This window comes from Cylas formicarius, unplaced genomic scaffold (assembly GCF_029955315.1).
Source record: "Cylas formicarius isolate icCylForm1 unplaced genomic scaffold, icCylForm1.1 PGA_scaffold_10__41_contigs__length_53128322, whole genome shotgun sequence".
NCBI classification, from domain to species: Eukaryota; Metazoa; Arthropoda; class Insecta; order Coleoptera; family Brentidae; genus Cylas; species Cylas formicarius.
In genome coordinates this window covers 43,276,235-43,297,799 of record NW_026844214.1, presented here as the reverse complement: position 1 = coordinate 43,297,799, position 21,565 = coordinate 43,276,235, and the positions used below count along the sequence as shown (strand labels likewise).

The 21,565-nt window shown below is 37.8% G+C and overlaps 1 protein-coding gene across 1 annotated transcript; it reads right to left on the bottom strand.

Annotated features, from left to right (window-relative positions):
* Nucleotides 1–846: 846 nt before the first annotated feature.
* Nucleotides 847–20,815, bottom strand: LOC132701999 (focal adhesion kinase 1-like). The gene is given in 9 exon segments (XM_060670426.1): nt 847–1,183; nt 6,690–7,018; nt 7,086–7,358; nt 9,055–9,243; nt 12,302–12,471; nt 12,912–13,250; nt 13,319–13,473; nt 20,216–20,253; nt 20,386–20,815. Coding segments are annotated over 9 exon segments (2,031 nt in total). The 5' UTR covers nt 20,590–20,815; the 3' UTR covers nt 847–849.
* Nucleotides 20,816–21,565: the final 750 nt, after the last annotated feature.

The following is a 21,565-nucleotide window of genomic DNA, read 5'->3' as shown; positions in this document are numbered from 1 at the left end:
CTTACTACAATAATAATAATAAACAAGCAGCTATATTTGTACTACGTCCAAAACACTGGAAAACATCAAATAATATATTTTGTCCATTCTTTTCCTTACTGATAAAATTAAAAAACTATAGTGACAAAAATATGGTGTAAAATATATCTTCAATGAGCTAAAAAAATGATTCCAATCATTGCAAAGAATAACCCCATCAAGAAGTGCCAATGAGAGCAATTTATAAGGGCAATGTGTGTCCCATTAACGTTTAACCGAGACAAGTTCTGCAGAATCATAATTCTTTGTGTCAATAAATGACATTATTAAAAAATCTCTGGGTTTAAGTGCAAATTATAAAGAGACTGGGTCCGCGGAAAACCTGTTTGAAACTAACCCATTTGACCGCTCGATACCTATACAAGGTGTAAATTAAGTAACTAATTTTAAAATAAAAAGGTGTTAAACAAAACATTTTTTTTGTTATATTTTTGTTCAGTAACATGTCAATTAGACGAAATTAGACCTACTCTCAATTTTAAATGCAAAAGGTAAAAGGTTTAATATAAGCTGAAAGTTAATATTTCAGTTTCTTGTCATTAATAAACCCAGTATCTCGAGTTTCGTCTAATTGCCTTTTTACTGAACAAGAAATATAAAAAAAACAAATAAGATAGTTTTTTTTGACGCTCTGTACTTAATTAACACTCTGTATAGGTGCAGACAGTTTAGGTCCACCAACAAATATTGAACTGAATCCTCTTTGCGGCTTCTGAATGGTGTTTATCTATGTTGCGACGCGGTACAAATATACGCGACTCGCTCGTATTAATAATATCACCGTCATTTGCCCGTCGTCCGTTAGATGGACTAACTGTCGACTTGTTTCGCGCCTATGCTCGATGAGGACGGCGACGAACCGATAGAGTTGGGAAACGCGCGAGCCGTGACGAAAGTGCATGCGACTGGCGTCGGCGACATGGATTCGGAGCGACCGTCTAACATTACTTGCTGAACTTTCTCCGCGTCCTGCTTCTCCAAAGACTCGGTCGAATGCACGCGCCCGCCCACGTCGGCAACGAACTTGTCCGAGTCGTCGCGAATTTGTCGGCAAATCTGCGGGTAGCGCGTGCGTATCGTGTCTACGACGTCGAGCAGGTTCTTCGAGTCCATCGCGAGCACGTGGGCCGCCCCCAACATGCCCCTGAAACACCGACATAGTCTACCGGGTGTCTCATGGTTGATGAAACTTAAAACTTTTTGGGAAAACGAGAGGTAGGAATAAATTACACAAGCAGGATATGCCAATAAGGCCTGTAGTATCTTTTGTAACAGCACCATCAGTTAAATTCTCAACAAGATTAATAAAAATTGTAGAATATCATATTGCCTTTAAACCTAGATTCGTTCAAACTAATTAACAGGGTTAAAGACATTAAAACAACTGCTAAGGCAATTCTAGTTTCATTTGACGTCCAAGATCTATTTCCTTTTGACGTTACGTTGACGTAAAGAGGGTGGGCGCTTTATTACGGGCCTTTGCTCAGGAATTACTGATATTAGAAAAAAAAAGTTTATACAAAAGTTTTATGGTTTAAATTATATTTTAAAATTATTTATTTTTTATATATACAGGGTGTCCGATAAGTGCTGGACCGACATTAGTAAAATTTAATTAATAAAAAAAAAGAACGATATGCTTTTTTAAAATTCTTTAAAATAATTAGGTGTCAGTAGTTCGAAAACCATTAAATTTAGGTATAGGACATGTATATACCAAATATAGGTATTTTGACGCACTTTGAGAAAAAAAAAATCAAAAACATGGGCGTCTCATTAAAGAAAATAAATACTGCAATTTGAATTTAAAAAAAGAGTCCCTTAATTTAAGACACACTGTATAATTTTAAAATGCCTAGTCATCGCAGCTTGTTAGAAGGAAGTCTTCTAAAATTGTGTTTAAAATTTGAACAAGTTATCATTACTGACACCCGTGGAAGACCATATTTACTCAGAACATAATTTTGCATACAAAAATGTATAATCTCAATTTCTGTCTAAACTACACAAAATTTGAATAATTAGTTTCTATAAAAGTGTACCTTTATTTTTGGCAAGGATTATAAAAATATCAAAATAAATGGGGTTTTCCTTTTAAAATTTTAAAACTAATGTCGGTGCAGCACCTATGTACATATAAAAAACCTTGTATATATAAAAAATAAATAATTTTAAAATTTAATTTAAACCATAAAACTTAACTTTTTTTTCCTAAAATCAGTAGTCCATGAGAAAAAGTACAGGCCTCTACCAAAGTGCCCACCCTGTACGTAACACACATAACAGATAATCTCACTCCAAGACAAGTCCACCCTATCATAAAACACGAATTGCTAGATAGTTTAATAGTTTCTTTAAATCAAAATTATTTTGACTTTAATGGTCGATCTTATATTGCTAAAGAACGTTTAATTATCGAACCCACATAGTCCACTACTTACAGAAATTTTCATGGACAATGTGGAAAATATCATTAACGAACATAAAAAGGTGTATAAAAATAAAACTTAGGATTCTAAATATGCCATTAATTTAAATTCAGAAATTCGCAAGTTTGACGATAATTTTGATATTTGATATTTCAATCAAAAAGCGAAAAACTAAATTTGTTGGAATCTATGGAGACTAATAAAATGAGATATTCGAATCTATTACTTAATGACCAATTAGATTTAAATGCGTCTCCGTTGTTAAATTTAAATTTGTAGGAGTACACCAGTAATTAAAAATATTGTGATGGTGGTGCTTAAGTGTCAATCATATTAAAATTGCAACCATTTATGCTGTATTTTGGTGGCCACATTGAAAACGCAACTGCTTCTGTTAGAATCTATACAATGGAGTATCCTGTATTAGAACGGAAAGATGTTAGTGTTTTATCTGTATTATTGTTTTTCAATACTTTAATATATTTCACTCATATGACTATGAGAATTAATCATTATTGACATTTAAAATATAATGTTGCCGTTTTAACAGTAAATTTTTTTGTTGCTAAAAGAAGCAATACTAGTATTTAATAATATATGAAATATTCCCAGAGACGGTGACATTATTTTGTGTGTTACACCCTTATTGGATTATCTTTTGTTGCAATAAAAGAGATGTCATTTCATTTAGTTTCCTAAAGAAAATTAATTTTATTTGTAGTGATGTCGCAAAACGCCCTTTAGCTGCGATACATGCAATCGAAATCAGGGCAGCGCTTGTCAACGACTCCCACAAAATACGTTCAGCCATTCAAAACTTGTTGACATTTATGTCCGAAAAATTTCGGAGGCCACTTTCTTTTCAAGACAGAGCAAAAACTATTCCATGAAAAAGGGTCGAATGTACCCCAACTTTAAAACGGTGTTGTTCATTTTGGTTATCTGTGATATACGGTCATTTCTCAAAAAATGGACTTTAGAAGAATGTGATTGGTCCCATAGCAGGTATTCCAGAAATTTAGATATAATTTCCAGAATTTGCTCTTCGCAGTTTTAGTCATAAGTTTCTTCAACCACGCTCTTTGCGACAATTACTTTTCACGATAGGACAAAAGTAATCATTTTACTGTATTACACAAATAATTAAAATAATTAGATTTTGTTAGAAAACTGATTTTATTTCGAAACGCTTACCATTTAGGTATAGGAACATAATTCATCAATTGAAAGTGCTTTTATCTACTATCCTATTTTAAAATAAACGTGGTATTCCATCCGTACTTTTCGCCGATTTTGTGTAAGACGATTTGTAAACATTGTGCATATTGCAGGAGGCATTATTCGACACTCTACAGAGTACCATACCCAGGATACTGATAATCTCTAGCCAAGATTTCAGATTTCTAAATACTCAAGTATCTGAGCAATAAGAACTTTAACTTAACGAACAATATAATTAATTAATATCTTGAAAACTGATTGAAAAAATATCATGCAGCAATAGCAGAGCGGAAATTTAAACATTGAAAAAATGAATATTATAGTTCGCTGGAGGAGAGTCAAAAACTTATCGTGACCAAAGTTTTGGTAGTTTTGAGTAGTTTTCTGGTTAGTTCTATAACCTTCGTCCTCAGATGTAAAAAAAAGAATTCTGATTTACTGTTAATCTGATATCTTGACATTCTATAAGTAACCGAACGAATTTTTTTCTATTAAATTTACCAAGTAAATTCCAATTCTTCTTACATTCTTTGTAAGCGAAGGGCCACCGAGACGTAAATTAAAAATCAAACAAACATAGCTACCCGCCAAGAAAAGCACAGTCTGACAGATTCAATAAACAACTCGAAGCGGTTTTAGAATGCACTTAAAAATCTTAATATACATTGCAAAAAACAGCCAAATAAAATACCGGACGAGTTACACAAATCCATAACTTTAAATAAACATTTTTTAAAATCCAATTCAAATGAGGGAACATATTGACTGATTTTGCACTTTACCAACGTGTCAATCTGCTCTCTTAAGTATAACTGACGATATCATTAATGCACCCTAATTCGATTAAATTAATTAAAAACTATTTAGAGAGAGTTCAGTATGTAGAGACAAATGTTGGTGTGTCACCGATAACTAAACAAGTTCAGTTATGTACCACAGGAGTCAACAATTTTGGGCCCTTTATTATTTTCAATTTACACATGTGATATTAATAGCTGCATTAAACAATTCAAAGTGCATCTATATGCGGATGCTCAACTTTATATTAACGAGGACTTAATAAGAACTCATATCACCCTTACCCACGCAAAATGGTTGCTTTTTATGCTTTTATCCACAGACTACTTAATATCCCAGTTTTGGTTAGTTTTGGTTTTGGTAAATATCGCTCAACTTTATATTAACGAGGACTTAAATAATCTGGTGTTTTTTGCTGTTAATAAATGCAACAAAATCAAAATTTTTGGTTATTCGGAAAACATAATGATAGATTGTGTCAAAACATTAAAATTAAAATCGGTGACGATGATGTTCCATATTCCAATCAGAGCAAGAATCTTGAGCCAATTTTTGATTCTGAGTTAAGATTTAAATATCAAGTCAAAAATGTATCCAAATCCTTTTTCTAGGAGTGACAAGATCAAACTGACAGATTCACTTGTTCTTAGTCATTTTAATTTTGCCGATGCTCGCTTAGTGTACAACCACAGAATACAGCGCGTCCAGAAAGCATGCCTTCGATTCATTTATGGCATTTGCCGTAGAGAACCTGTCACTTTTAAATTAAAGGAAACAAAATGGAGAAGGCCAGAACTTTACACGCATGTGTTGTTTCATAAAATTGTGGCCAACTTACTCCACATTGCCTTAAACTCCTTTATATCTCTTTGGTTCACTCTAGACTGGAATATGCATCCGTGATATCTTTGGCTTCAATATCTATAATGGGTATCAGATCAACTATAGTATTATAGCTAAGGCCTTCAATATTGGTACTCTTAAAACCAGAAGATCTCAGAGTGATTTAGTTTTTTTCTTTAAGATTCTGACTGGTTGCTATTATTGTCCAGCTCTTTTACATAGCATACAATTTAACGCATATTACAGGAGCTATGGTAGCTCAATGTTCCGTATAGCTTACCTTCGTGCAAATTATAGATTTTATTCACCCCTTACTAGAATGCTTAAAGCGTGCAACTGTTTAAAGCTTGATCCTTTTCAAAATAAATAAGAACTAAAAGTTCAGATTTTCACGAAATTATATATTTTGACATGACAATTGTTTCGACAACACCGTGTCTTTATCAAATGTATATTTGATAAAGACATAAAGACAATTGTTTCGACAACACCGTGTCTTTATCAAATGTATATTTGATAAAGACATAAAGACACGGTGTTGTCGAAACAATTGTCATGTCAAAATATATAATTTCGTGAAAATCTGAACTTTTAGTTCTTACTTATTTTGATAAATGGATTTTTATCAAGTAAAAGTCACCTCAGTTCTGATTTCTAGTTTTTATACTGCAGTCTTACTCTCTTTGTCTTTAATGAATGTAAAAGTTTTGTAAATTAGTTAAACCGTAAATAAATAAATAAATAAATAAAAATTATAACTACAGATCGGCCACAGTATATAACAAATAAAATTCGATATCGTACAGATGTACACACTCTTAATTTAAGATTTCCCTACTACATATCCCCTCCGCCCCATAGCACAGTCTACTATGAAAGGTGTTTCACTTATAATATTTATATTTTATCTAAACATATTTCACGCAATTTAAAAACATTATCAGTGGGCGCATTAAAATATCAATATAAACAGTTTCTTTGAAGTTAATATTATATGAGTGACTTTTTTGTTTTTTTATATAGAGTGGACTCTTTTTCTACATATTTTCCTTCCTTTTCGTACAGTGTTCTTTTTGCAGAGGATCTAAAACTTTAGTGTAATTGGCATTGTCAACATTAATAGACATTATATGTATACCTTGGTTTCTCAACTAGAATCTTTTTTAAATTGAATTTCGGCCTCCTTTAGATTTAGATGCTGATTATGTAAATTCTTACAGCAAATAAATTATTATTATTATTATTTCGTGTCTAATCTATCTACTATCTACCTTATTTTGGTTTTGTAAAAATAAGACAACATAAGCATTGGTTTTTCGATGTAAAAAAAATGCAAAAATATTTTATATATCATCTTACTTTCTATATTCCGCATCCAGAGTCGTTCGACTGTACTGGTGAGCGAGTTTCATCGCACCAACCAACTCAGCCATATCTTTGGATAGCACCTTGTGCGCCATCTCGACCTCTCTCTGCGCGGCGCACGGGAACGCCCCAACTATGTCGTCGACGCTGGCCAGAAGCGACCGCAACTCTAGTCCCACCTTCTTCACCAAGTCGAGGTACTGGTCTGCGTGTGATTGCTGCACACCCTGCGACAGCGACATGACAGCCCTCACTACGTCTGTCGTGCACTCGTACACCCGATCGTGGGTTCTATCCGGTATGGCTGTCACGTGATGAACATCCTTGAAATCAAAATAACGATGAGCTTATAAAGCGATAGTTTGGATGGAAAAATAAGCAATTTGGTACCTTGGATCTTTCAGAGTCGCTGCCGAAATCGGATCCGCTCTGCTGTCCGCTTAATGTCATCGTGTTTGTCAACGAGCCCACAGGCGAATGGCTTTTGCTGCTCGAGAGCGAGGCGGTGCCGCTCTGTTGCCCGCGGCAACGCCCACCACGCCGTCCCCGGACCGCTGGTGCTCGGAGCAATTCGACGGGCTCGCGGGAAGGGATGACTGATGAGTGTTTTCTAGGCACGAGATCGTTTCGTTGAGAGGGCCAACGACGGTCAATTTTTTCTGCAATGGAAGCAGTGTTTTATTATTACTATTATTTATTGTTTATATTTCTACAACAAGAAATCCGTATCAGACATTACATAAGCCTAAAGAAAATAAAATAGTAAACTAATAGGGATCTATCAGTAAGTATTTTCTAATAGTTTTATTTTTACTCATTTCTTAGAAACGCGCGGGTCTTTAATATAATATCATAAAAAAGGCAAGACGTTTTGAGCCACGAGAGTCCAAATTGTTTAAAACAATAATAAATATATTTATTATATTGATATAGAGAGCATTATACATCTGACAAGTGAGTAGAAGGTGGGAAATTATTTCAAATTGTTTAGTGTTACATACGTACATATATACGTAAGTACGCGCAGCCCTTATAGGAGAATTTCAAAAAAACGTTATTACTCAATCTTAGTTGTGCGATAATTATTAAAATGGACATTGGCAATTTAAATAGCTGGGTGGTAGATCAGAGGGTGCAAACCTGAGTAAAAATTCGTGTACTGTGAACCGGCTGTAATGTTGACATCTCACCACAACACAATTCACAAAACAGCTCTCTAATCTGAGATGCCCAGTTGAATTTGGTGTGCTTTGATTGATCGAGATAGCTCGGGAGACGACCTTGGTCCATTATTTACAGTTTCATAAGAAAACTGTGGCAAGTTTTAAAGGTTTGGTAAATTAAGTGTGTGTGTGTGAAGTTGATTTAGGGAGTATCATCAAATCATCTTTTTTCAAAGTTGGTCTCTACTAGCTCAAGTATGTCGGTATAACGTATGCGTCGAACTGGAAGACATCCGGAAAAATTATTTAAGATGGTTGTTTGGTATATTTTTTAAATTGCGTCCCAAGAGGAAAGCCTACTCTTTCTCAGCATCGACTATGCGGTCCTCGCTGCCTCACTTGCTTTCGAAACTGTTGTGCCTGCCATTTCCCTTAACAAAGAGAAAGACGAGAATGTCACAGCAACGTAATTAACCGTTTTGACCACATCTAACCATGAATCACCCAAGAAAAGCTTTGACTTAGTTGCAGAAGGGGAGTTACTAAAGCGCATAACTTTAGTTTTTTTGGTATTGATTGCAACAGAATTTTCGTTGGCGTACTTGGCCAGACAAGTCAACATTTTCTGTAATTGGCTCTGTGATTCAGCTAATAAAACGACAGCGTGTGCGTAGGCCAGTAAGTTGAGCCTATGCAACTTCAATCCATTGAAGAAAAGTAGTCAATATTAGCAAGACCAAGGGAAAAAGGTAGAGGGCTAAGCAATGCGGCCAGAAGGACACCCTCAGTGATATCCAACATTTTAGTGAAGTCATCCTCGGCCTTAATTTTAACTGTCGCCACTTCTTAAAGGGTAGATTATTTAAAAATTCGTACGGTTTAAGATCCATGCCAGGTTTACATTGTTTTAAAATTGTTTTGATATCATCGACAGTTACACTAGAATCAAGTAAAGGATCTGAAGCGTCGAAGAAATGTGTGTAATCTATGACACGAAACAAGTATGTCGAACAGAGAAAAGCCTCCCACTCGTAAACGGTTGAATTGTTTTTGTTATCATGATTATTAAACCAGAATTCGCGTTGATTTTCCGTTTTCGATAGAGTAGAGATAAGAGAGTTTTCATATAAGCCCTTTTTAGTCAAAATTAAGGTGCGACAGTGTTTTTTTGCTTTTAAGATAAAGTCGTTCTAAACGACGAGAAACGTTGAAACCCGTGCGCTAACCCTTACCAAATTCGTTTTCGATTCGGCGAGCCACCTAGAGTCTTCTTCGGATTCAAGCTGTTGCTGCCGTAGCCTCTGCTCGAGCACCTGGTGACTGAAGTGGCTCGACGGTTGGTACTGGAGATTTTCGAGCAGCTGATCGCCGTAGAGGGAAGCCGGCTGTGGAGTATAGTTACGTCAGACGATGGGTGGAACTTTCGAATTGAAGTTGACGCGGCAAAGTATCACTTTCTGCTGAACTAATACTTATTATTATTTCTTACTTTAAAAAGTTTATTGTTAATTAATACTCTTTTAATGGCAATTTTCGTATTTCGATTTAAAATGATTGTGAATCTAGTTTGAAAGTAACTACAATATCGAGAGCTTTAGTAATAAAAATTTATGCTTAATATACCTAAAAATGTAAATTTAAAATTGAGCGCTTTGGGAATATGTCCAATTAACGGGTTTAGTTATTAAGTTCCAGAGAGTGTTTCAAGTAAAATATTCATATTTTCCCTTTTTATATCTTATTTTGGTTAGTTAAAATTAATTAAAAACCCCTTTAAACCTTGAAAAAGCAACTGGCAGACAAAAGACTTTAAGTAATTATTTACAGTAAATTCATTACATTTAGTGGTCGCTTGGGTGATTTTTGCCACGCCCACGCAAAGTAATCACGCAACGCAAAAATACGGGAGAGGCGGATAAAGGGAAAAAACTTATAGCTACTGTGGATTGCAACGCATTCGCCAAAAAAGTCTATCAAAAACTGTCACGTGCACCAACAGAAAAACCAAACGCAAACAAAGAAAAAAAAGAAAAGTGACGGAGGGGCATCCAAACTACTACGCAAGTGGTCCTGTCGTCGTAGTCGCGCAATACACAAGCCTAGAGAGCTGATCTAAAAAAATTCTAAAGTGTAGCTAACACAATACCAAAATTTCAAAAAAAGGGGCTCCAAACTCTTCTATTAAAACATGAAAAAAAAAAGCAAAAAGTTTAAAACAATTTAGGACACTGGTATGTGGCAGTTAAGAAAAATCCACACAATTGTTAGAAATAAAATCATCAGAAAAAATAAAATTAAAAAAAATATACTGACCACTTGATTTCTATATATTGAACTAGTCGTCTGAAATTTAATTTTGTTTTTATTTAGTGACAGATAATTCTTTTATCATAAAAAACGAGCATTATATTCATTGGTTTGGGAATTACAACTTTTTAATGAAAAACAATGTTAACAACTTTTAAGAATAAATTATTGTCAATTAATTTTTAATATATCATTCTTAAAAAAAAAAGGTAAGTTACTTGGAAATATCTATTAATATTTGTTTTCATAATGTTTAGGACAACTCTTGTCACAAAAAAACAAAAACTTAAATTACTACAAAATCAGGATTGGAAATTGGAAACACAAAGTAATTGAAAAGACCAATTGTTAGACAAGACCCCCACCCTCCAACACACCGAAGTACCTCGGGCCGGCGTTCGATACGACTTAACCTCAAAATTAAATTCTCCTCGACGATCGACTGCAATTTACCAAACTCGTATTTGAAACCGGCTATTTCTTCCTCCAATCGGCCTTGTCTCTTCTCTATCGCGACAATTTTAAACTGGTTCTTGCAAATATTCAAACGGTGGGTGTTTAAGGTTTCGTTCGTGGTCACCCGAAATTCGGATTCGAATTTGGCTCGATTTTTGGGCTCCCATATCCGGTTCTCGATGTAATCGACCAGGGATTCGTCTTCCGGCCCGTCGCGACCACCACAAGCCGTGCAACAACTTAGCATATTAATATCACCGCTTCGCAGCACTTGATTCACTTACTTTGAACGTTACGTTTGAACTGGCTTGTTATCGTTTTAGATAAGAAAAAATACAATTCGCATATGCAGCTGATAACGTATCGGACAAATGATAAGGACTAGATGCAATCCAAAATTCGAACTTAGTTGTGAAATATGTCTGTAGGCAAATAAAATATTCAGAAGTCCCCTGATGTTTGAAAAACCAATACGTGAATATTGACTGAGGACAAATTTTCTTCGGCAACGACTTTCAGATAACAAAAATTAATAACCAAAGCAATGTAACCCAAAACCACAATCAGTTTATTGAGCGAAAATTACTCATATTGAGCAATAAACATTCTCAATGATGAAAATGCATAAAACATAAAGCACATTTTTCACTAACTGACGTCACGAACATCTAACTCGATGATTTTACTGAGAGATAATAAAAATCTCTAACATCGACCAATTCCTGGTAACTGGACCTGAAAACACGAGTGAAGAACGATGCAAAAAAGTAAAACAGACACGCGAGCGCGCCCGGCCACACACACACACACACACACACATGAAACTCCCAACAAAGATGCTCAAAAAATAATTTTACTTTATCACTACCAAACCAATTACGCATCAGTATGGTTTTTGAGCCAAATCCACAAAATTCTATCGTCAGAGTAAAAAACAAAACAGCAAATCTCCGACACCCACCCAAAAATAAACGAATAAAACGACGTCACTGTCGATCGACAGCCACTGGGAGATGAGATAAGGTGCCAAAACAAAATGCACGCAAAAGAAAAAAAAACGCTACCGCGCATGCGGCACGAAACCGGCGGGAACGCCCACCAGCCAAGCGTCATGCTGCATGCGTCCACCAAACCTGTTGCTGGTGGGAGGTTGGTGGCTGTACGAAAAACTGCCGCTTGCGCGCGCAGCTCTTGACGTCGTCGCCACCGAAATCATAAATGCACTCCTCGACGTACTGAGGCCTCGCCCCCTCGGTCTCGCCATACTCGTACATGACAGGGTCGGGATGGTAAACCGGGACGAAATCGAAATGACATTCGATTGGGTCGCCACCAAGCGGCGGCGGCGGAGAATTTTTTGACCTCCTCTCCAACGACCCGGCACTAAACGGCAAGGGTGGCGGCCCAGTCTTATCCAGGCTACCTCGCGATCCATAGACCACGCGACCGTTCTTCTCGAGCGAGTTATATTTAGAGGACGGTTGTTTCCGTTCCAAAGATCCCATCAGGGGCGTCGAAGGACCGGTAGTCGCCCTGGACGGTGTCCTATCCACGGTATTTTTTTTTTGTTTCAGTGGGTGGCACCTCGGGATCTAACTTCTGGAGGTTTTGGATCGGGATCGGGCAGGTTTTGAGGACGGGTTCCGGGACGCGATCTTTGCGCTCGAAATCTACCGCTACCGTGTTAAATACCGATGCGGGAACGGTGTACATGGCCGGCGTCACGCCCCTGTTTTCGTTCTCGCGCATCAGATGCGCGAGCACCTCGGGATTCTGCGCGATGATGTACGTCTGCGGCACCGGGTCCGACGCAGCGTCCAGCGAAGACGACAGCAACGACGCGTCGAGCGCTGCCGAAATGAGAAAAATCTAATAACCGAACGAGTTTTCGCGTCTTCAGATAAATTCAAGCAAATTTTTCTATAAGACCAATAGAATGGTCCACCAGATAATTAAACGGCTAACAAATAAATTAATTAATCACAACCTAGACAGTTTTTGACATGTTAACGGGAATTACTTGGAGCATGACCACATGACACGTTTATTTTATTCACTAAAGACAAATTAATCAACCAAAAATTTAAAGAACTAAATCCAAGACATTTCCCAAAATTTTGAAAAAATACATGTAGTCCCTTTTTTCATTATGTAATAATGTTCTTCCGCGAAAACTAACCAAAACTCACAAAAAATTTGATTACCAACGTCTCAAATAAGTCAGCTTTAAAATAACAAAATATGAATAAAAAAAAATTAGGAATAGACGTTTTCGATTTATTTCACAAACCTTGCATGGGATGCCTGCTAGGCTTCGGCGAGGGGCAACACTCATTTGCGGGTCCCCACGACATCGCCGCCGCCCTCCTCGTCTCTCGCCGCGAGCACTCTTGCTGCGCCCGCTTCTCCTCCACCAGGATCTCCTGCAAAATCTCTTTGATGTCCTTGAAACTTGGCCGTTTGCTCGGCTCGTACGCCCAACACTGCGACATCAGCGAGTAGAGGCGGGGCGGGCAATCTGGCGGCAACGCCAGTCGCTCCCCGTTCTCGATCTTTCCGATCACGTCGTTGTTCTTCACGCCTTTGAATGGTTTTACGCCTAACATTAAGATTTCCCACATGCACACACCTGAGGACAGAGAAAAGAGACACAATTGTGGGAACATGTCTCTCACAGACTAGACGTCAAGCCCTTACCGAACATCCACACATCGCTGGCGGTCGTGAACCGCCTAAAGTTGATACTCTCCGGGCTCATCCATTTGATGGGCAGTTTACCCTTAGAGGCCTTGTAGTAACTCTGGTCCTCGCCCATCCACCGTGACAGACCGAAATCAGCGAGTTTGACGCATCTAGAATTGAATCACTTATATATATGCGTCCCGATTGAAAAAGAAACCGCCTAGCATTATTGAATTAAGTCTGATTCCACCTTTTTCGCAAAAATGATATCCATGTTGCGGAAAAATCTATAAAAACATAAGAAATCTTCAGGTCTTGCTTGTGGAACGTAACATTTACTGACTTGGCAATACTGCGGCGCGCTTGGAATGTAATGTGGGAAGGGGGAAACTGCACAGGGCGGGTGTAATTGACAATGACTTTTTTATTTATGATACCGAGAAAACATTTTTTGGGCACTTTTTTGTATCAAGTGCAGTAGCGTATATAGATTTTTTCTATATTCTTCGTTATCCCATTAATAGTTTTTAAAAATGCCTGTTTTGAGCCGTTTTCAATTATATGTTGATTTCTGTAATCAAAAATGACATAGATATAAGGCATTTCTTATACGTAGGCTCAAGGTTTAGGAAAGGGCTATTTATAACTTAATTTAACTTTTTTCAGAGTTTTTATGGTTTTATACCATTTTATAAAACCATTGGTGTTACAAGTTTTATAAGACGTTCGACAAATACCAAAACACTTTTAAGTTTGATAATATATATAATCTTTGGTGTAGGTTGCTTCAGAGTTTTTAACATGCTTTTTAAAGGGTTCTTAAAAACCTTATTACAAAACTTTTTTTTTGTAACTTGCCCCGTGAAACTAGATATTTCAAGAAAAATAAACACACTCCTTTCAAGGACAAATAAACAACTGAGTAGATATATAGTGCCGATATAAGCAACAGAAACCGTACATAACCTCAATTTCCTAACCCCCCCGCAGCGGGGGGCCCCCCGCGCGTGGCGTCCTAGTGTCCCCCCTGTCTACCAGAGTGCGCTCCGCCCCCCACCTAGCTTGTGTAGCGTCCTGTTTTGCCCCGGTTCCGCCCGTCGCTGCTAGATGTCGCGCGCTTGTGTCGCCAGCTTGGGTAGCGTCCTGTTTTGTCCCGGTTCCGCCCGTCGCTGCTAGATGTCGCGCGCTCCGACCTTCGTAGGCCCCCCCGGTAGAGGGCGGTGACGGTGCGGCGCGGAGACGGTGTGGCGCGGTGACGCGGGTGATCGGGTCGTCGGTAAACAAGTCGAGTGACTTATACAGAGTGTCTCAATAATCACGGTTTAATAAAAGAAAAACTATAGATACAATAGTAAATATTTATTAGCTCATATGTAGACAACGTAATGCTTCGTACAAGCGGTGTTTCTGGTCCATGAGATTTTCTACTTCATCGCGGTCGAGGATAATTTCGTCGCCATGATCCTGTTTCAGTATCAACTCACAGCTCTCTTCTTCGTTCGAATAGGTCACCTCGATACTGCTCCCGATGTAGACTGTTATGTCGTTCCAGAACATGATTTCTCCCACCTCGTCCTCCAGAAAGAACAAAAAATCCCAAAAATCCTGGACTTGAAAATCTATGTGCTTGTTCTTGAAGATGAAACGGACACCTGAATTCTTTATTTCGAAAATCGTGTTTTTATCGATAGTGACCACTTTGTTACACATTGCGACAAACAGACTGACTTCGGTATCAAATTCAAATGTACTTATATATCAACAACCCCCCACTATCGGTGTAATTAAGAGAGATATTTACATTTAGTCAATTTGAATAAGCATTTTGCCAAAAGAAGCAAACAAGCGCACGTAGTTACATATAGCGGGATTAAAATAGTTTTTCGATCTGCCGAGATGTTGTATTCGTTACCGCAATTGTCGTTAACGCCGCCGCTGGTGTTATTGGAATTCTTGATAGCGATCGTTTGCCATTCGCCGTGGTCTTCGTAGCTCCGGTTCGCGAAAACGAAACGTACCTTGTAATTTAAATACGGCTTATCTGCGGTAGTGTTATTCGACAATGTCACGCTAAAAGTTTGTAGCTTGTCGATTCCGTTGACCTGAGCGAGTTGCATACGCGTCCACGTATCGGGCCAAATGCACCGATTATTATGATTTTTGAAACAAACGAACGCTTCAATCACATCCTTAGGTTTATGTATATAGAAAACGTTTTGTACCACAGCCGACAACAAAACATGTTTCTAGCCCGAATGAATCTATCCTAGATCTCGGTACCTGCTTTTATAACACTCAAACAATAATGACATTTATTCTGGGGAGGTGCCGGGCCGTCGATATGCATTTTGCTGTCCGGTCTGTTATAGTGAACAAAGCAGGGCAAATGAGTTTGCAATTCAAAATTGTTGCGATGTCGTACTGGTAACTTATGCCACATATTTAACAAATGTTGCACAGGAATCAATTCAAGTTGTTCGGTATCCAAGCTTCTAAAATCGTCGAAGAAAACTAACTTCTTATTCATTGTTGTGAAAGATCGATAACTTTCTTAACAAATCCCTAATTTGTTTAAAGACACTCTCTGTGGGACAATTAATTCCGACAAGACTCAAGTCTATTTCACCGACTCTCGTTAATTTATTCAAAAATTCGTTGTATTCGTAATACGTTTTCTCTTTGAAAAAATACAAATGTCCGTTGGTGTATCGAAACGCGCCCGACAAATCGTCGGGCAGACCCGGAAACAGTTCCGTAGAACACTCGTCTATTTCTGCATAGTAGCGTTTACCGTAAAATATATACGTTCGACCACCATACGTATTAAAAATAGCGTTCACTGTTTTACCCGCAGGCACACCCAGTCGCTGGACGCTTTGTCGGTCGCCCACTACCGTGAAACTCGGGAAGTGAAGTAAATAAAACGAATCACCGGTGACTACCAAAAGTTGTCCGTTGGGTCTCTGGTAGATATGCGAAATAGGAGCATAAATAGGGACATAATCTGATATCATTTTAGGTTCCATGTAGACTTTATCACCTAATCTTATTATCCAAACCCATTTGTCGTAAAATAGATACATATGATGGTTAGACGTAACCAAAAATATGGATGGATTTACGTGACACAAATCTGGTAATTTTGTTTCGTTTTTCCCTATCGGAGGTTTCGTAGTTGTGGTAGTTGATGTTGTTGTAGTCGGAGTTGTTACGCGGGCGGTGGTTGTGGTTTTTTTACCATATAAACGTTGAAGACCTGCAACATCGTCGTATGACAATGTCTTAGAATTTAAGCTATACCAAGGGTACATAATGGCATTGCGATCGTTACTGTGCGCCAAACCCAACGTATGTCCAATTTCGTGGAACAACACAGTAAACAAGCTCGTTTTTCCTCCGGGCGCAGGCACTTCTAAACCGTAGTACCAATCTTCGGATTTATCCAAATGAACTTCCACGCACTCTTGTTGTTGATTTGGAAAAAATGCATGTCCTAATATGTTACCCCTTCCGTCGAAAGCAAAAGGACAGGATTCGTTCCCTTTACATCTTATGCTTTGTATGTGGGTAGTATATTTGTCAGACATCAAAATCATTATATCCGGCTCTGAGTAATTTAAGAAAAAATTTAAATTTGATTCATCACTCCATATTTTAAAAACCTCGGTTGCCAGCACTTTTAACTCTTGATAGTGACTGGGCGGTACTTGAATATACCAATTTAAATCCGTTTTCTGCCATCGCGAAACAGTCGTGAAGGCATTTTCTATTACACCACATCGGGGTTTATTTATTAGTTCGACGGTTTCGTTATTAAGAGTACCATCCACCGGTAAATTATAGAAATCTTGAAAATCCATTAGGGCACGTTGCAAACTCGACGCATTGATCTGCGTTAAAGATTCGTTGTCGTTAGGTGAAAGGAATCCGAATTTTTGTAAATATTCAATCACACCTTCCTCGGGCAGCGCGGCGACTATCGTCGACACGTCCGAACAGGTAGTAAAGACAGCGTAGCATAGCAACAAGACTCTCATCTCGTTCAAGGTCAGTAAAATACTAAAATGTATTCGGTTCCTAGCTAATCTGATGACGCAGAATATTACTCGAGAAATGGAACGAAAAAAGAATTATACTTCAATAGATTACAGTTTCGCAGTTTGTATTCATATCATAGCATTAGCGTGCTTTATTTTTACGTGTAAATGTATTATTAATTTTTTTGGATTGAAATAAAAAGTCTTATTTAAATAAAAAAAGTTTTATTTCATACAGGGATCCTTGAATACAACCAATTATATAAAAGGGCAGAATTTCTCAACGCGCACATGCGCAGTCTTCCTCCGGAGTGAAACATGCAATGGGCGTGATCCGGTTGAAATTTCGGCGGATTCAACCAATTATCATCATCGAATTTCTCCACCTTAATGACTCTGCATGCGACACCCTCCTGATCCATTTTCGACATTAAAAATTCCATTTTTGATCTTCCTCTCACGTATATCAAGTCAGCATTTTCTATCAGTAGTCCGATCAACGTATCAATGTCGGAATATTGAACAAAACCAGAACTGTATTTGAGACCGTGATGATATTGTTCGAGCCAGCGTACCGTTCTTTTTTCTGCACCGGTCAACGTGCAATATTCACGCGGCGGTTTCAAAACGTAATGACTAATTTGGCATCCATTGTAGACAGCCATTTCTTTAACGACAAATCCATCTTCTAACTGGAAGCCTTGAATATCTACCGCAACGATGCGCATTTTTAATATGACTGGTTAAGATTAGGTTCCTCCGGCGGTATTTATGTTAGATTTCGAACAATCTCGCTGAGCGGTAGTTGTTCCACGATACAATCGTGAATGATGATGCAATAGGCACATGTATTCGCGGGAAATCCCTTTTTTGCTTCGATGTCTAACTTTACGTCGACAGTGCTGGATTTTACACTGTCGTTTCTTCGAGAACAGTCAATGACGAAAATCGCGCAGTTTTTGAAAGCCATATAGTCAAGCAACGCAGTTTTTTCCTCACATCCCTTATAACTGGGGTAGAAATCCGTGTAATTATGATGCGCTTCCACGAAGTCATTCTTTTCAAAATCTAATCGTAAACGTTCGTGAGGGTAATATTCTCCGTTTAGTGTTAATCTTATATCCGTTACGTCGACGTGATCGAAAAGCGTCGCATTTTTCGCTTCGTTGTCTTTGCGATTTGTTTGAAAAGCGACTATTACGTATCGGGGGCTTTCGATAGCCGCGCACGTCTTGACAGACCAAATTTCTTTGGTAGAGCCCGCGGTTAGGGCAGGATATTCATGAAGTTCCCATCGTCTATAGGGTATCAATATGGGTTGATCTAATCTAATCGATTTCAGCAGAGCCAATTTGATTTCGTCGTTTGGAAATATGTGCTTGACCCTAAGATCGACACTATCAATTTTTAATTCCGCCGTTGTTTTAATTGCACTGGCCGCAACACCGCCCATTGGTTTAATTATCATACAATTTTTGTCATGTCTGGCTCTTACCAATCTTATGGTTTGTTTTCCACAAGTTATCATATTATAATCATTAAATATATTTAAAAAGTGTCGTAACGGGATTCGCATGCTAAAATGTCCATTTTCTGTATCGTGAATCGCATTTTCAGGGAAATTCCAGCCGGAAATATCTAGATGCGATGAGTCATCTTTCGAGTAACATAAATAACCTCTAATCGTACTAACTATACCCGGATCACGCACGCTATCCACTTCTTTCCCATTCAGCTCGTACGATATAGTTTCAAAAAAAAATGCTCCTGCATTGTTTACAAATTGCACTTGATCGGTTCCCGTGAGACGTTTCAGCGATCCCTTAATGCAAATAGCAGCGTCGTACATAAGCAGCCAGGCATCTCCTTGATTGATCGTGATCTCAATGGTGTCGTTGTTCAAAAAAGATTTCACAAAGGGATGATAGGTGCGGGTCTCCACGCGCTGGATAGATTTTGGCTTTCTGTGTATGTCGAATATTTGATTCGATAACATCGTAGCCCAGTGATCGGAGAAATTGTTTGTTGCTCAATGTAAGACGACCTTTACGGATACGCCTCGGTTTTGTTACTAACCCTACCGTTTGGATGTTCGCTTTTTTATATTCACCAGCGTCTCCGATTGAGTTGAAAATCAACATTACGTTAATTTTTTAAGTTCCAATCTAATGATGATTTCTTCACCTCGGAAATTAACCAACTCAAAGTTTTGATCCAGAACCTGTAGGGTAATGTTGTAGATTTGTCGTTTGTTTACTGGCAAGTACGTTAGATATTTAGGAGTTTCGTCGATGGCGTACCCCGGATCGACACATTACAACACATATTCAAATCACACAAAGAGTACCGGGGGTTAGAATTCCCGGTACGACATGAAACGACAAGGGAACATCACCAGCAGCAGGAGCAACCCGGTGGATCAAAAGAAACAAAGGAGCAGCAGGAGTACCCGGATGGGTGGTCGACGGAGTGGGACGGCGAGGAGTGCACTTCGTATTTAGATTTTCTCCGGGAACGGGAAGAAGAACAACGCAAGGAACAGGAACAATGGTATGGTCGACTGAATCGACATAAAAAGAAGAAGAAACTCCTCGCCAGACCAATTTTATAAATAAAATATATTAAAATTCAAGTTTATTTAATTATCCTCCCGATCCACCGCGTCACCGCGCCGCACCGTCACCGCCCTCTACCGGGGGGGCCTACGACGGTCGGAGCGCGCGACATCTAGCAGCGACGGGCGGAACCGTGGCAAAACAGGACGCTACACAAGCTGGCGACACAAGCGCGCGACATCTAGCAGCGACGGGCGGAACCGGGGGCAAAACAGGACGCTACACAAGCTGGGTGGGGGGCGGAGCGCACTCTGGTAGACAGGGGGGACACTAGGACGCCACGCGCGGGGGGCCCCCGCTGCGGGGGGGTTAGGAAATTGAGGTTATGTACGGTTTCTGTTGCTTATATCGGCACTATATATCTACTCAACTGAAAATTGACTGACATTTCATATAATTTTATAGCGTTTATACATTAATTTTAATAAACAAACAAAAAAATTTATAAGTAGCTCAAAGCGGTAGACAGCTGTAATGCGTACAGCAACAATGTGGCGAGGTCCAAGATGTGCTTATTATTTTGCAGATATGCCCTTAGTTCGCCCAGCTTGGCTAGCTCCATGATGATCCATACGGGCGAGTCGGAACACACTCCTATCAGCTTTATGATGTGGGGGTGATCGAATTTCTGCATGATATCTAATGAAACCGAAACATATGACGTTTTCAAAATTCTTCGACTGTTCCGGACAAACTCTTAACTTTCAATTCAAAGGCTTATGTTAGTAAAACATAAAATATCAGTAATTTAGCAGAAAAAATGAAATGGTAGCAAATGAACGAATGTTCAAATGACCGAAAATCTTCCTTCGATGCAGTAGAGGCAATCGAATGTAGATGTAGAACTGAAAGACTTGGCTAGAGTTCTGGGAGCAAGCGAGTGACCTAGATATTCATTTGGTTATACAGTTTGGCACAAAAGCTTGGCACGAGCCATTTTTGTCGCAAGGTCCTGTATGAAAGCATATTAACCAATTTGTTGGACCTACCCTTCATCAAATATGGGCATAAATTTTGATTTTTTTCTGGGATTAGAAAGTATTTTATAGGTAGGTACCTCTACCTTTATATAAGTTAATAAGAACCACCAAGAAATATTAAATAACAATATATATATATATATATATATATATATATATATATATATATATATATATATATATATATATATATATATATATATATATATATATATATATATATATATATATATATATATATATATATATATATATATATATATATATATATATATATATATATATATATATATATATATATATATATATATATATATATATATATATATATATATATATATATATATATATATATATATATATATATATATATATATATATATATATATATATATATATATATATATATATATATATATATATATATATATATATATATATATATATATATATATATATATATATATATATATATATATATATATATATATATATATATATATATATATATATATATATATATATATATATATATATATGATGACACTATACTCCGGGATATCATCCGTTCGCTCGTTGAACTCCGACTGGAATCCTGCATCCGACTGGAATCCTGCAAATCCTGCATCC